This window comes from Triturus cristatus, chromosome 11 (genome assembly GCF_964204655.1).
Source record: "Triturus cristatus chromosome 11, aTriCri1.1, whole genome shotgun sequence".
NCBI classification, from domain to species: Eukaryota; Metazoa; Chordata; class Amphibia; order Caudata; family Salamandridae; genus Triturus; species Triturus cristatus.
The window spans coordinates 147,743,281-147,757,980 of NC_140594.1; the positions used below are offsets into that span (position 1 = coordinate 147,743,281).

A 14,700-nucleotide genomic window follows, 5' to 3' on the forward strand; every position below is an offset into this window, starting at 1 on the left:
AGAGTGAGTCGGAGAGAGAGAGAGAGTGAGTCGGAGGGAGAGAGAGAGTGAGTCGGAGAGAGAGAGAGAGTGAGTCGGAGGGAGAGAGAGAGTGAGTCGGAGGGAGAGAGAGAGTGAGTCGGAGGGAGAGAGAGAGTGAGTCGGAGGGAGAGAGAGAGTGAGTCGGAGGGAGAGAGAGAGTGAGTCGGAGGAGAGAGAGAGTGAGTCGGAGGAGAGAGAGAGTGAGTCGGAGAGAGAGAGTGAGTCGGAGAGAGAGAGTGAGTCGGAGAGAGAGAGTGAGTCGGAGAGAGAGAGTGAGTCGGAGAGAGAGAGTGAGTCGGAGAGAGAGAGTGAGTCGGAGAGAGAGAGTGAGTCGGAGAGAGAGAGTGAGTCGGAGAGAGAGAGTGAGTCGGAGAGAGAGAGTGAGTCGGAGAGAGAGAGTGAGTCGGAGAGAGAGAGTGAGTCGGAGAGAGAGAGTGAGTCGGAGAGAGAGAGTGAGTCGGAGAGAGAGAGTGAGTCGGAGAGAGAGAGTGAGTCGGAGAGAGAGAGTGAGTCGGAGAGAGAGAGTGAGTCGGAGAGAGAGAGTGAGTCGGAGAGAGAGAGTGAGTCGGAGAGAGAGAGTGAGTCGGAGAGAGAGAGTGAGTCGGAGAGAGAGAGTGAGTCGGAGAGAGAGAGTGAGTCGGAGAGAGAGAGTGAGTCGGAGAGAGAGAGTGAGTCGGAGAGAGAGAGTGAGTCGGAGAGAGAGAGTGAGTCGGAGAGAGAGAGTGAGTCGGAGAGAGAGAGTGAGTCGGAGAGAGAGAGTGAGTCGGAGAGAGAGTGAGTCGGAGAGAGAGTGAGTCGGAGAGAGGAGCAGGGAGTGGTGTAGAGAGAGAGTAGTAGAGAGTGGTGTAGGAGAGAGAGAGTAGGAGAGAGAGAGTAGGAGAGAGAGAGTAGTAGAGAGTGAGAGTAGTAGTGAGTAGTAGAGAGCAACTGCCTACGGGCAGTGCTTTAAATGGAAAAACAGAAGTGCAGGTTTGACATCTATACCTGTCCTTTTTATCTGCTCATTCCTGTCTAGATTATTGTTCTGCCTGGTTGTGAAGCAATTACGAAAATCGAAATGTTAAACTAAAACATTGTGCAGAAAATTTTGAATAACCAGGTATATATTTGACTTGATAAATGTGTCATAGATATCTGCATCAGCTCTATTGAAGCATGAACAAAACAGCATGACCACGGGGGGGGGGATTTAGTTACCCTGTTGGAGCTGAAAATATGTACTAATATAATCTGATTTTAAAAACATTTTAACAAATACTAATTTATCACAAAGGTTGCTTTTCTTTTGGAAATCGCCCTTTGCTCTATATGCAGACTGCAATGTAAATTAAAATAAAATTATCACTCAGTATTTCTATCGCTCTTGAAACTGAGCAAATAACTTTTTTCCTTATTCGATAAATGGGATTCTCCTCTATCCTTTCACATCCTCTTTTGAGCACTTTTATAGTGTCACCACTCTTTTTGTAGATTATGTTCACTGTACTCACATCCCACTGGGTGCAATTTGGATGATACGGAGATCCTGAGCTAAATCTAACATTGCTTCACTAATATCTTCTTTCAGCCTTGAAAAAGCCCTGGCCCAACTTTGATCCTCTGGGTGAAACACGTGTCGGCTGTTCACTTTGTTTTAAACGTGAAGAAAGAAATAATAAAATACACAAAAAATACAGGAAGAAACAGAATTTTTTGAACAAATAAACAACAACCTGTACTTATCAAAGTACTCTGACTACTCTTATTTCAAATCAATCAAGGAGGAGCTTTTGACTCACACCTTTACACACTCTGAACCAGAGTACCTGCTTGTTTCTGAGAAGTGTGTTACTCTCCAATCAAACTTATTACGTCACTCTTGAAAAGTGCTGGCAGCGGCCCATTTAAAGCACTGCTTACGGGGATGTCCAAACGCTTAATAACGCAAATGTAAAAAAAAGCTAACCGGCCCCTCACCTGCAGCCGAAGGAGAAAAGGCCAGAGTAACAAGATAACGGGTCAGCTGTGGCGGGCTGTGCTTGAAGCGAATGATCATCATATAGCATAGCATATAACAATACTCCTTGGTTTCTTTGTCATTTAATTATTGTTTAGGAATTGTTTAGACCAGTCTAAAATATACTTAGTCAGATTTTCCTTGCGTTTGCTTTTAAAAGTATATATGCCGAAAGGGAAAAATCACGGCTTCTGCTGGCTACACATCATTAACATTCTTTTCACAGTTCTGTGGTGGGTGCTGCAGTGGTGGGCCGGAGTACAGCTGGAGACGGGAGCAAGGGTCGGGTACAGTGACCTTGTTTAACCCTTCACTGGTACCAGCGCTGCCCGGCTGACTGGGAAGGGCAGGTGCTCACCCCCAGCGGCATTGTGAAGCCTCTCCAATTAAGCAGCTTAAGTGGGGATAACTACTAAAAGTTTAATAGTTTACATTGGCCTCTGTGGGGCTGTAGACAAAAGTCAGGCATGACTAAAAAGTGGAGGCTGAGCGACACGCTCAACAAAAGAGAGGGAAATAAATTATACAAAGAAAAAAGTTACAAAGAGAGCAGAAAATGGTGTTTTAGAAAGGAAAGTAAGAAAAATAAACGCGAGAAAAGAAAGAATTGCGGTATCTGGAAACTGGACAGGAGAAACTTGAGAAGTCAGAAGGTGAAAGTAATAAAAGTTGCAAAGGAGGAAAGAACTAGCAAAGTGAAAGGAATGGTGGTCGAAAAGGAAGACTGAGAGCAAGGATGGATGGTTGAAAGGATGGATAGAAGAGAGAACGGATCAGTTTGTCCAAGGATGGATGGAGGAATAGACATGCGGATAGAAAGATGGGCACAAGAGTGTAAGTATGAATGGCTGGAAGTGTAAAAGGATGATAGATCTACATGCAAAGTGAATGGTTGATCGATCAATGGATGGAAAGATGGACGGATGGATATGTAACATGATTGATCAATATGTGAACGGATAGCTGTAATTTCAGTAGCTGGTTAAAATAGTGAAACCATGGATGGAAAGGTGAAAGGATGATGGGTGGGTGGATGGATGGATGAGCGGATGCGAGGGTGAAGGAAACCATCATAGGGAGGGCCAGGCTTGCTCTATTTGTTCGGTTTCTGTGTACTAGTATTGGTGAAGACCTGTCCGTGCGTGCCTTGTCCCAGTGTCTGTTCATTTCTGCTGCAGTGCAGCGTCGCTGACATTTCGACTGGGCGCGTGCCCTCCTTTGCGGGTCTGCAGGGCTTGCGTTCGACCCCTCTATTGCGGGTCTGCAGGGCTTGCGTTCGACCCCTCTATTGCGGGTCTGCAGGGCTTGCGTTTGGCTTCCCTTCTGCAAGAAAGCATGAGGCAGTAGTTTGCAATGCACAGTGTGTACAACAGCGTTGCGGCCGCCTTCATGTACATGAAAACTGAAATCGTTGGTGATGGTAAAGTGCGGTTAGGATGATCTGCTATTTTGTACAGAAAGGTTGTGGGGGGGGGGGGGTCACAGAAGTTCAGGGGCATTGGAGAGGATATATCATATCTCAGTGAGTGGACAGCCTGTGCAGCAGAGGGAGAGTCGAATCTCGGAGAGCCAGCTCACCCATTTATCATTGAGAAGTCGATAAAAGTTGATTTTCTTTTCTAGTAATACCCATCACTTAAATTCGAAAAGAGAATTAGCTTTGCAGAGTGTGCTTCCTAGCAAGTGTCATTACTGCATTATTAATGTCCATATTCCTCTTGAATGCGGTTTACCGTTTACACTTCGTTTATTTTCACTCCTGTAGGTTTGTCTTTATAAATACCAAGGCTCACTGTGACTTCTCCTTTTGGTGAAGGAAGAAAGAACAGCGGCCTTGAAACATTTTCCATACTCTTTGATTAACCGAGAACAGAAGGAAATAACTTTATCTACTTTTTTTTTTTTTATAATTTAGGGTTGAAGTTTAGATTTCTTGGGCAGCGAGAGCAGCCTGTCCTCCCCGTGACCCTGTGCACTCCGTGCCTGCTTCAAAGTGAAAGCGGATCTTTTGTCTTTATGGGGCCATGTGTTTAAGCACATGGCCCCATAAAGATAAGAAACCTTTTATGCCAGAAAGAAAGCAGGAGAGCCCGTCCAAGTGGGCCATCCAAAAAAGCCAAAGGGAGGCAACCTAAAACCCTCCTTTTCAATGGGAAGCCAGCGTTTAACATAAAGGCTGATGCTACCCAATGAAAATGAGGGGCGCGCCTGGAGTCCCCTTCTCCCAAACTAAGCGGATTACTATAGGTCTCGAGGCGCGCATGTGCGCTCAACGCCAGCCGAGACCTAAAAAGGGAAAGAGAAGGGGAATGTACATATATCAGTGCGGCTCAGTAGGGAGTCAGGATCGTTCACTAGCGTAGTATAAAGTTCAAACTGGGGGTGGAGTATCTTTCAGGCGGTGCCTTTAAACCGGTGTACTTAATTAAAAGATTGCATCTAGAGCTTTCTGTTTCTAGCTCCCCCTCAAGTTGCCCATGAAACTTTAATTTGGGGGCGGGGGATGGATGCGTGGAAAGATTGAAATCGCTTGTGTGACCGTTTAGTGCCCAATATTTGCTTGTCCACCTTGAAAGCGATTTGTCTCGTCCAAGCGCTATGAAGAATGCCTGTACATTAATATTTGCGGTTTAGTTTTACGTCCGATTCCCATCATGTCGGGGCAATACGTGTTTTATGTACATTCTGCACGCCACCTACCTCGTTCGCATTCACCTAAAGCAAATACAAATCTGCCGGGTGGGTGTTTAAGTGCACAAAAAGCATTACATAAAATTCGTCTCGCGTTAAAGGTGTACGGTTCCAACTTCCAGACCCTCATTTCCCCCTCGCCGTTTTTGCTTTTAGTGGCATCGTCCTGTAAAAAACGAGCTATGAAGCTTACAAATTGTAGTGTGCTTCAAAAGCAGGACATCACTCTTAAAGGACATGCGTATTATTTTTTGTACTTTTGGAGGAGCTGTATTTTTTCCACGAAGAAGCTTTATCAACACAATGTGGAACAATCGGTGAAAATACTGGTTTAGTATTTTTATGGCATATTTATCAATCTAATTATACAACATGACCCCTCGTTAGCCATGCTGTTTCCTGGCAAAACGTGTGAAATTTGAATTTGTCAGTTTCTGACAAGGTGCATCCAACCTTCACATCTTCCGAGGACCCCCGCCTGAAATGTTATTTATCTGTCTTTAACCCGTTCGACGCTTGTGACGGAGCGGTTCCGTCACGTGCGTCGGTTGCGCTGTGCGCATGACGGAACCGCTCCGTCATGGCCCCGCCCGCGCACGGAATCTTCAGCGCGGCGCGAAGGGGTTAAACCCCCACAACCTGCTCCCTGCAGAAAGTGCTGGCGGTGTTTAAAGGGAAGCCAAGTGTCTGGCTAGCCCCAATTAACACCCTGTGATTATCTGGCATTCCTCCGCAGCGTGTCAGACACCGAAAAGAGAATAAATTCCATTTAATTAATGCTTATCGGTGACACTGAGCGGGGGCTGGGTTTAAGGACAGTGAGGGAGGGTGCGCCCTCCCACCAGGTTTGTTTTTCCAGATCTAAAAGCCTTTCTGTCCTATTATAATGTTTGACTATGTGACGTCACAACTTGATCTCCTGCATCTTAAGTATACTGTCCGAGTATTTGTGACATCACAGTGAAACGCTCCTCTGCTTTCACTATCCTGTGTTCACGTGACGTCACACTGAACGCCAATCCTCCCCCTCCCCCACCGTCTTCCCAATCCTGACTGATTGCTTGATTGTGCGATGTCATAATACACTAGAGACCAAGCCTTCACGGCCTATCAGAATGTTTGAGTGTTGACGTCACAATGGGATCCTTCTACTTCTTCACTATGCTATCCGATTACTTGTATGAAACGCTCCTGTGCCTTCGCTATCTTGGCTGTGTTTATGTGACGTCACAATGAGGTGACGTCTCCTCACGACAGCTTGAGCGTGTGACGCCATAATACAGGTGACAGAGAAGGGACTCGTTGGAGTTCTCTTTTCCAGTCAGAATTTTTGAATGGGTGACGTCATGACGGAATGGGAGGCTTCTCTTTCTTCACTGTTCACTTAAAAGGTTTAATTCTGTGAGCTCATATGGCTTGAGGCGGAAATGGGGATAACTTTCCCTTTCGTAGCCAATCAGAATGCTTGATACTGTGACATCACAATAAATGGGTTGCCCCCCTGCCTTCACTGACCTAATACTGCAACTGTGTGACGTCAACAGCATCACAGCAGGTGTCATCATTGCAGAGTCTCCTTCTAGCCGCCCCATTCCACGTGAGGTTCCTCTGACACGGAATCTGTAATAATTGTTTAAGATGTGCTTGTTTTCCTGCTGGTCCTGGAAAGAATTCAGTGTGTTGTGAAGCAGCTTTGTGGCGCAGCGCACTTTCAGAGTCACACCGGCCCCTCTATCACACGCCTCTGCACAACGTGTTGGTCTCAAGTGCTAATGAAAAAGATCACACAATGCGGTCAAGTTACTGAGCCAGGATTATGACTGGTTTTATGGCTCCGGCCAAGCCTATAATTTAGCCAAAGAATACATCTCAGACCTGTCACTAAAGAACCCGCATGGATTTAACGTCAGGAAGCCAAAGGTGTGAGTCTTAAAAGAGAGCTGTGGTACCTGTAGCAAAAAGAATAAATTTATGCGGGAATGAAGAACAAATCTAACCTTCACCCCCAGTCAGAGATCTGGGTTAAATGCATCGTTTTTTTGCTCACCATGCCACCCCAGTTTGGACTCCGCCATATGCAAATCAGTCTTGACCCTGCTCCAATGGGAACAGTCCAGCTCGAACTGCCAGGTCCCTTGACCTGTAACAAGCACCCTGGGCCCGGTTTCGGGGTGACTTTATTGAATTCAGTGGCATGGAGAGCAATGGGACCCACGTCCCACTCAGGGTGGCAAATGCAAAAAGAACAAGCATTAAAAATGCAATAGGTCCTGCCTTTGATCAAATTAAAGCCATTTGCTTTGCTAATGGTATCGTATAGCAAAGTAAATGCCTTTAACTTAATGAAAGGCGAGACCTTTTGCATTTTTAATGCTTGTTTTATAAGACAGGGGGTGGGAAGGGGACAGCGTGGACGGACAGGGGAGAGAAAAGGAAAGAGGGTAAAGGGAGGGAGACGCGCAAATGGGTTAGAAAGGCAAGAAAGGGTGAAAAGAAAGGGGAGGGGCAGGAGAGCACAGGTCAAGGGACTGTTCAATACATTACATTCAGCGCCCACTCTCTTGCAAAACAAGTATCTTTTAAGGCAGAGCCTTGGGGCCTTGGATGTCTCCCAATTCAAGAGGAAAAAAAATATACACAAATGGGTTTCCTTAAAAAGGGGCTGTTAAAGGCAGAACTGTGCTCTCAAATAAAAGTGATGCACTCCCCGAGTGTTAAAACTAAAATTAAATAAATAATCTCATGAGCACAGTGCTTAATTTGAGCCTGTGGTTTTCGTTGCTCAGCATCGGCACTTAGTTGTGAACACTGGCACTTATGACAGGGTCACATGATGGCGATGTCTAATTTAGAAATTAGCACAACAGCAGCTGTTTATCAATTCCATATACATTAAAAAGGACTAATACCTGTCGCCCAAGCCATTCTTATACTGTTGGGCGCCTGGAATAATTTTAATTGTCACACTTGTAGGAGAGTGATTAGTAGCTGTGTAGGTACTGGCAGGGGAACTGGGTGGTTCAAGCTGCAGTAGCCTCCTGACGAGAGCCCTGACACTTATTTGTTTTACAAATTAATTACCGCATGAACATAAGCAGTGGTAGAAACATTCAGACACAATGTAATCCAATACAAGAATAGGGAAAAAAGAAAGACATCCAATAAGGAGCAGAGAAATTAGATAGGCAAGAAAACCATGCAATCACAAGCAAGGGGCAGTCCCACAGCCATGTTATACTGAACACTATAAAGTCTTCAACAGCAGGCATCTAAAGTTGTCTTCAGGCAAGATATAAATAGCAACTGTTCTAGCACACAATTTAGCTACCAAACACCTCAGAACCGAAAAGGTAACAGCAGAAATGAAATGCAATAGATAAACCTGCATGCTCGAAGTTTCCTAAGCAATAGTTTATTGCGCAAGTATTAGGGACAATTTTATTCTCAGGGACAGACATTTATTCATGATTGACATCTGGCAATTGCTACAGCCCTACATTATATTTACAAGTGAATACATAGTGATACTTTTTAATGCTACGATTTAACCTTTTACATTTGTGCGTGAATTATAACTTATTTTCATTTTAGGGAAAACGTACGCTGCTTGAAACAACTTCTATTGAATGTGGCATCTTTTGGCTAATTTGAGACAAACATTAAGCCAGCACTTCTGACAACAATGAAAGTTAATATTCGAAAGTTATACGACCTTTGATTACTCTAACTCAGGCACATTACAAGGACGATAACTGTTTAATACAACTGAAAAGTACTAAGGACTACTGCACCAATAATTTTAAAAGCAAAAGCTTGTCATCTATGCATATCACCGCATTTGCATTAAATTCACACACAAGCACTTGTAAAGTTTTACAATTAGTTACAAATATTAGTTTGTTTTTTTTAAGTCGCACGTAAGCATGCATACCTTACTGTTAAAGGCAATGTATACACAGGTAATGACTAGAAATATACATTATACATGTGGTTGTGAAAGTAACGGGTAAAACACTGTCAAAAAAATTAACACGTCACTACGCTGGACTTCGTTTTTTTTCTTTTCAAGATTATTTACAGAAGGCCGGCCAACCACACCAAAAACCTTTAATTGTTAAGTTGCACTATCTAATCGATTGTGGAGAACATTAGTAAATACTCAAATTAACACAGACAATTATCAAAAGGTTCTTCAAAGCCTGGTCTGCTTTTAAATGCGGAAGTTTTCAGCTAGAGTCAGTGATCATTTCAAATGACAACTACTACTTATGCATCATTCCATTTCCATACTTGTTACTGCTCCTGTCCCATAGGAAGTTTCCCCTACCTCTCACTAAAGAAAAGCATAGAAATCTGTGGGGAATACTTGACTAACTTTCCTAAATACGAGCTGTGAAATTACTTCATGCTAGGATTATATTTAAGGTATGTGGAACATCCAATGCATTAAAGATGTATTCATGAGAGCAGAAATATGCAAAGTCAATGAATGTATGTATGAGTACACAATAAATAGTTGAAACTTGATTTATCTTCAACGAGGAAAGATCCTTACAGCCATGCCAACAAATCATGGTTAGGAAAAAGTAAAAGCAAACATTAGATGTTAAACATTCACAGAGTCGCACAGCAACAAATCAATGCTTAGGGGCTTTCAAACAGCAGCAAACACATACCATCCCATGTATCTCCACCACCTGAAGAAAAGTGCAGGACATGAAAACATGAAGAAACAGCTACTAAGGATATTATGCAATTTACAATAGGCTAGGCAAAACTTAATTGACAAGAAATGAAGGGGGCAAAGCCTAGCTTGAAAGTTCAGGCTTAATTAATCCATATTTTAATACAAACTATCAGACAAAACATGATTTACAGTGCAACTCTGAAGTGCGGTCTCTACCGCCATTCATTAACACTAGATCAGATGAATTAAAGTGGGCAAAATGTGCTTCTCTCAAACTGAATTAATAAGAAAAGCTACAAAGTAGTAAATATTATGCTTTGTTGATACTCAAACCCATTTTCGTTTACACTACTTTAATTATGCTGAGGTCAGGTAAAGGCAAAAATCAGTGCCTGGTCTTTTAGTTAGAGTGTAAAACGCCTATCAAAACTTTTTTTTTAGTTTTATATAGTGTGAACTAGACCGGAGACATCGGGTATCTGAGCGCTTTACATAGCACCAGTTTTGTTACAGAACGACACATTCATTTTTGTTAGGCACGGAGAGATTAATTGATTTGCCCAGAATCACAGGATGTTGAGCTGTCCTTGCCGAGACTCAAACCGGTTCCCCAGCTTCGAGGTCGAGCACTCTAGCCATAAGTCTACATCCTCTCCCCAACAGCAGCAAAGCCAACTGGGTTGCTTAGAAGCAACAGCGGTTATAGAAGATGAGCAGCTATTGATAATGATCTAGTTTGAAAGAGGAGTATTAGCCGTTTAATAATAATTGGGAACAAATCTCCCAATTTAAGTCTCAAAACAGGGACAACTGACCAAATGCACAGTTCAGGCTCTTGCAACGGCAACTCCGCTGAAATATCATTTAGTCAAATGCTTAAGTTTTAATGTGGTTAATTGCGGAGATCATTCAAGCACTTAACTCTTCTAATCTGGCTCAAATGGAATACTATATCAGGGGTGTGGAATTTAATAAAATATCTACTTGTCCACGGGACAGGTTGTTTCATACATTTTGTTGTACTAAAAAGAAACCCACAGGTCCCTTTGGTACCATGTAGTGCAGCGATAAATTGTGCCAGCAATCCCATGATATAAGACCTCTGATAATAGCCACTCTGATTATGCCACGGCTCGTACTATAGTAGGATTTGAATTCTAGCAATTCCTGCATTTTGCCACCTTGCCACAGATCTACATACTGGGGCAGGAGGTAGCGTTAAGTAATAGTTCCAGGGTTGGAATGCGCTTTGGAGTCTTTGCAAATCCACTAACTTGCATGTTGTAGGGGTTTTCACTAGATCTTCTCTAATCTTTTCCTATACTTAGAAAGGTTGGAAATTTACTCCAGGTAATGGGAGAAATAAAACTTCTTCCACGGTTGGGAAAAAAGTAGTTGGAGGGCGAAAGTGAACTTGTAAAAATCTCAGATTTTTCATGAGCAAAAAAAAAAAACCCTTGCATAATTGCTCATGCTAAAATGCAATTCACAAAGATTTTCTAGGAGTACGATTTCCTGGCCTACTTCTGTGAGGTATGGTGAATAAACAAAAGCTGCAAGTCTGCACTAATGCAAGGGCATATACCATGTGTGCACTTTTGTGACTTTATTTAAGAACTGGGCCCCTAATTAGGTCTCAAGTTAACCAAGACAAATTTTTTTGTTTAATTAAAATTCTGTCTCCATCTATAGAATGGCTACACTGTGAGTGATAACATTCTGCTCTTTTACAAGGAGTATATCAGCACACAAAGTAGTTTTGGTTAGTGAAAGACTACAGTGGTAATGTGTGCTTTTCGAGACCAAAAAAAGATTATTGCTTTTTGCCAATGTTTGTCATAATGGTGAGGACTTGGCAGTTGCCACAACAATAAAGTTAAAAAAAAAAATTTCAAAACAAGACACGTATTGACAAAACCAAAAGGCTGACCACCAATGTTAGACCTATTGGCTTTGCCAATGATTGTTTATCTTAATTTCCCAGGCTCTTGTTGAAACTGATTGCACCGATTTTCCATTATAAATATTTTTGGGGATAATACTAGCATGCATCAACACATTTTAGTAGATGATACTTCAAAGAAATGGCACCTAAAATTTCACTATAGTTTAGCAAAACGTTTTTTCCTAGGTGCATTTTTTGTTTACATTAAATGTCAAAGCAAGACTCCTCAATCTTGCGTTCAAGCGTCTGCAAAATATTTGCATCTAATCAGAGCGCATTCTGAAAGCATTATACGTAGCCTCAGATTATTAAACTTTGAAAACGTGTGTACAAATTTTTATACTGGGACCACTGTCAACAGTGCAGTCCGAGCTTATAACATTTTATTGGAGCGCTCACCCTAATACTAAAGGCTTTGCGTTAATAAACCATAAATTCAAGCTGTAACAGCATTAACAAATGGACCTTAACTGAAGACAATGCCCTTCCCCGAACCATAATGTGGTGCTGTAAACTGAGTAAAATGGTTTGTTCTGCAGGGGGGTTGCGCCTACTTGCCCCAAGGACAAAATAAACATGAAAACGTGCTATCCTTCACTCCAAACAATATGTCCTGGGAGTCAGGCTATAAAGCGTTCAGGTCTAAAAAAGAAACAGACAGCCCTACTATGATTAAACTCGCTTTGGTTTTATTGTGGTTTGTAATTTGGCAGCCATATTATCCTGGAAAGTAGAGCTTACAAACATATCTAGTGCAATCAGTTTTAAACTGATGGTCACTGATAATACAGAAGTTGTCGTTTGTTTAAAACTAAAGGCTGCATTTAGAAAACGTAGCAAATTACACCAAACTAACAGGTATGAACATCCTCTACCTAACTGCATTTTCTTACAGAATTATATCTTAAAATCATGACCATACAGTTTGCCTTGTTTAATTCTGCCAAAGTGGTGAGGAGTGAGTAAAATAAACTAGGCAAAAGAACATTGTCTCTTCCCAAGGTTTTACCTACCTTCAGTCTCCATGTCCTGCCCCTTTGGGGCTTCTCCGATGTCAATAGTAAACATTACTATTTTAGGAGTCATAGTGGACATTCTGTTGCTGAAACAAAACTTGTATGTTCCGTCCATGTGTGCAGCAAATGTGTATTTCCCGCTTGATTCTCGGTCGCCTTTATATATTATTTTATCATCTGGTCCTGTAATCTGAAATAAGAGAACATATTTCTAGAGAGGTTTATGACAGTTAAAGAAATATTTATCAACCATTCAACATTGTGTCCTTTTACTAAACAATCCTTCTTCAGACGGTACTTACTAGTCGTAGAAACTGCATTAGTTAAGCAATATAAAAAGATTAAGTTGCCCAAGAGCAACACAAAGTTGCAGTGCAATAGTTTATTGTTTACTCTACTGCACATGTAAAAATGTGAATTAACTCCCCCTCCCTGCACCGCCCCCTGCCAATCACCCTCTCCCACTTCAATGTCCAGGTAAAGACACCCACTTTCTGCACATCTTAGAAGCACAGCCCAATAAACATTGATGTCACTCATCAGAATAGTCACCATTTGGCACATATCATACCATTCCTGGCATCAAGACCACTGTGTAGTTCATTGTCTCTATAAAACTGCACAATTCCACTGAAAAGGGTTTCGAAACTCTTAGCTCTGCTTCCAACATCAGCAGATGGCCACTTGAGCATACATCTCTAGCAGAGTACAAAGCTCAGCACCGCAGTGTATCCAATTGCAGCAGCTGGTTCAAAGCCCTAAACCAAGTCGGAAATTGCTTTCTTTCTAGGCTGTACTTTACCCTGCGACAACTTAGACTGAACTAGGACTACACATGAGCCATTAAGGTTTTTAAAACACTTCAAACGTTGTTCAAAGCTGTGTGCCTTGCCATGTCCTTCTTCTTCACTTGAAAAGAGTGAGCTGAAGAGCTCTATGGGTAGCAGCAATGAAGGAAGTGGCAGCACTGAAGGAAGTGACTGCCTGAGAACCGATAGTCAATTGCAAAGGGAGTAAAGAAACAGAACTAGGTCCTAGTTAGGTACCGCAGCGCATAAAGTTTGTGTATGTATGCAAAATATAAAAATAAAGTCCAGCCAACACCTATTGCACTAAGAACGTCGCTATTGGTGACGGTATTCTAATCAATTTAGCATCACTGCCATTGGTGGATAATTGTGAAGCACTCCGCCAGCACTCAAGCAATTTCGACACACTAACATTAGTAAGGCTGGAAAAATTGAGAAGTCTGCTAAAACTGTCTGGAGCTTTCCTTAAATCGTCTTAACAGATACTAACCATTTTATGATGGGTAATTGCCAAGTCAAGATTCACAGACTTCCGATTACTCTATGGGAAGCAGTATTTCACAAGAAGGACCTGGTCAATGAATAGGACAACAACAAAAGCAAATCCTTATGATCCCAACTTCTCCAAAGTTATAGGTTTTGCAGTGTTAAGACTAGTGTCTTTCTCTAGGAGCAGACAATGGAACGTTTGAACCAGCACTACCCCTGCCAAATCAAAAGTGGCTTTGAACACGGTCTCATCCAGACGTTAGCTTCTTCATAGTCTTGCCAATCATATTTGAAGTGTTTACTAAGCGTGAATTTCACCTCACAGTGCAGTAGAATACGGTGTCCTGCAAAAGGACAGGGTTATACAGTTATTGAATTTGTTGTAGTTGCAGAATTTAATTATTTCCCAAGGTACTTATTTTAAGAGGTCTAATAGGATTTGGTTTCATATGTGATGTTTGCAGCGCAGATATCCCTCAGTGTTGGGCATGGCAGGATGTAGTCAGGTTACAAAACACTGATGATAGAAATAAATATTGGACTCTTCCTCATGATCACTACTCCTCCTACCACCCTTGATACTAAAGTTTGTGACTCGCCATCAATTTTTGCAAATTGGTAGCAATCCTTAAAGAACTCACAGCAGCTAGGCAATATAAACAGCACAAACAGAACCTAGCCCTATTACCAGTTTGGTGCACACTTTGTACAGTACCAGCTGCTAATGATCCTCTAGCGAAGCAGAGAAACACATAATGAGAAACACGAGGGGCCAACCAAATAGTTATAAAGCAATTTAAAGTCCAATATGGTCAAAAGGGTTTATTTCTGCTTTATTAAATTCCAAAAGTTCTCTCCTTTTGCATAAAATAATTACAGCCAAAGCATTTCATTCTACAGAACATCTTCAGGGCATATAGGTCTTAAAGGAATATACATGTTCTCTGTATTTCTGCGATATCCACCAGTTGTGTTAGATATTCTCAATATCACCTCCACATCTTTAGGTCTGCTTTTTTGTTCCGGGTACTTTCAAACTTCCAATC

General features: G+C 42.1%; 1 protein-coding gene across 4 annotated transcripts in view; it reads right to left on the reverse strand.

Annotated features, from left to right (window-relative positions):
- TMED2 (transmembrane p24 trafficking protein 2) overlaps positions 1–14,700 on the reverse strand; it is a 51,362-nt gene that overhangs the window by 23,103 nt on the left and 13,559 nt on the right. For 2 of the 4 annotated variants that reach the window (XM_085635336.1, XM_085635335.1), the window contains exons 2-3: positions 12,354–12,546; positions 9,385–9,405 (exon numbers count right to left, since the gene is read on the reverse strand). In XM_085635336.1, the coding sequence (XP_085491462.1) occupies positions 9,385–9,405; positions 12,354–12,546 (214 nt within the window). The remainder of the gene's footprint in view (positions 1–9,384; positions 9,406–12,353; positions 12,547–14,700) is intronic. The other 2 variants (XM_085635337.1, XM_085635338.1) reach the window with 1 other exon arrangement.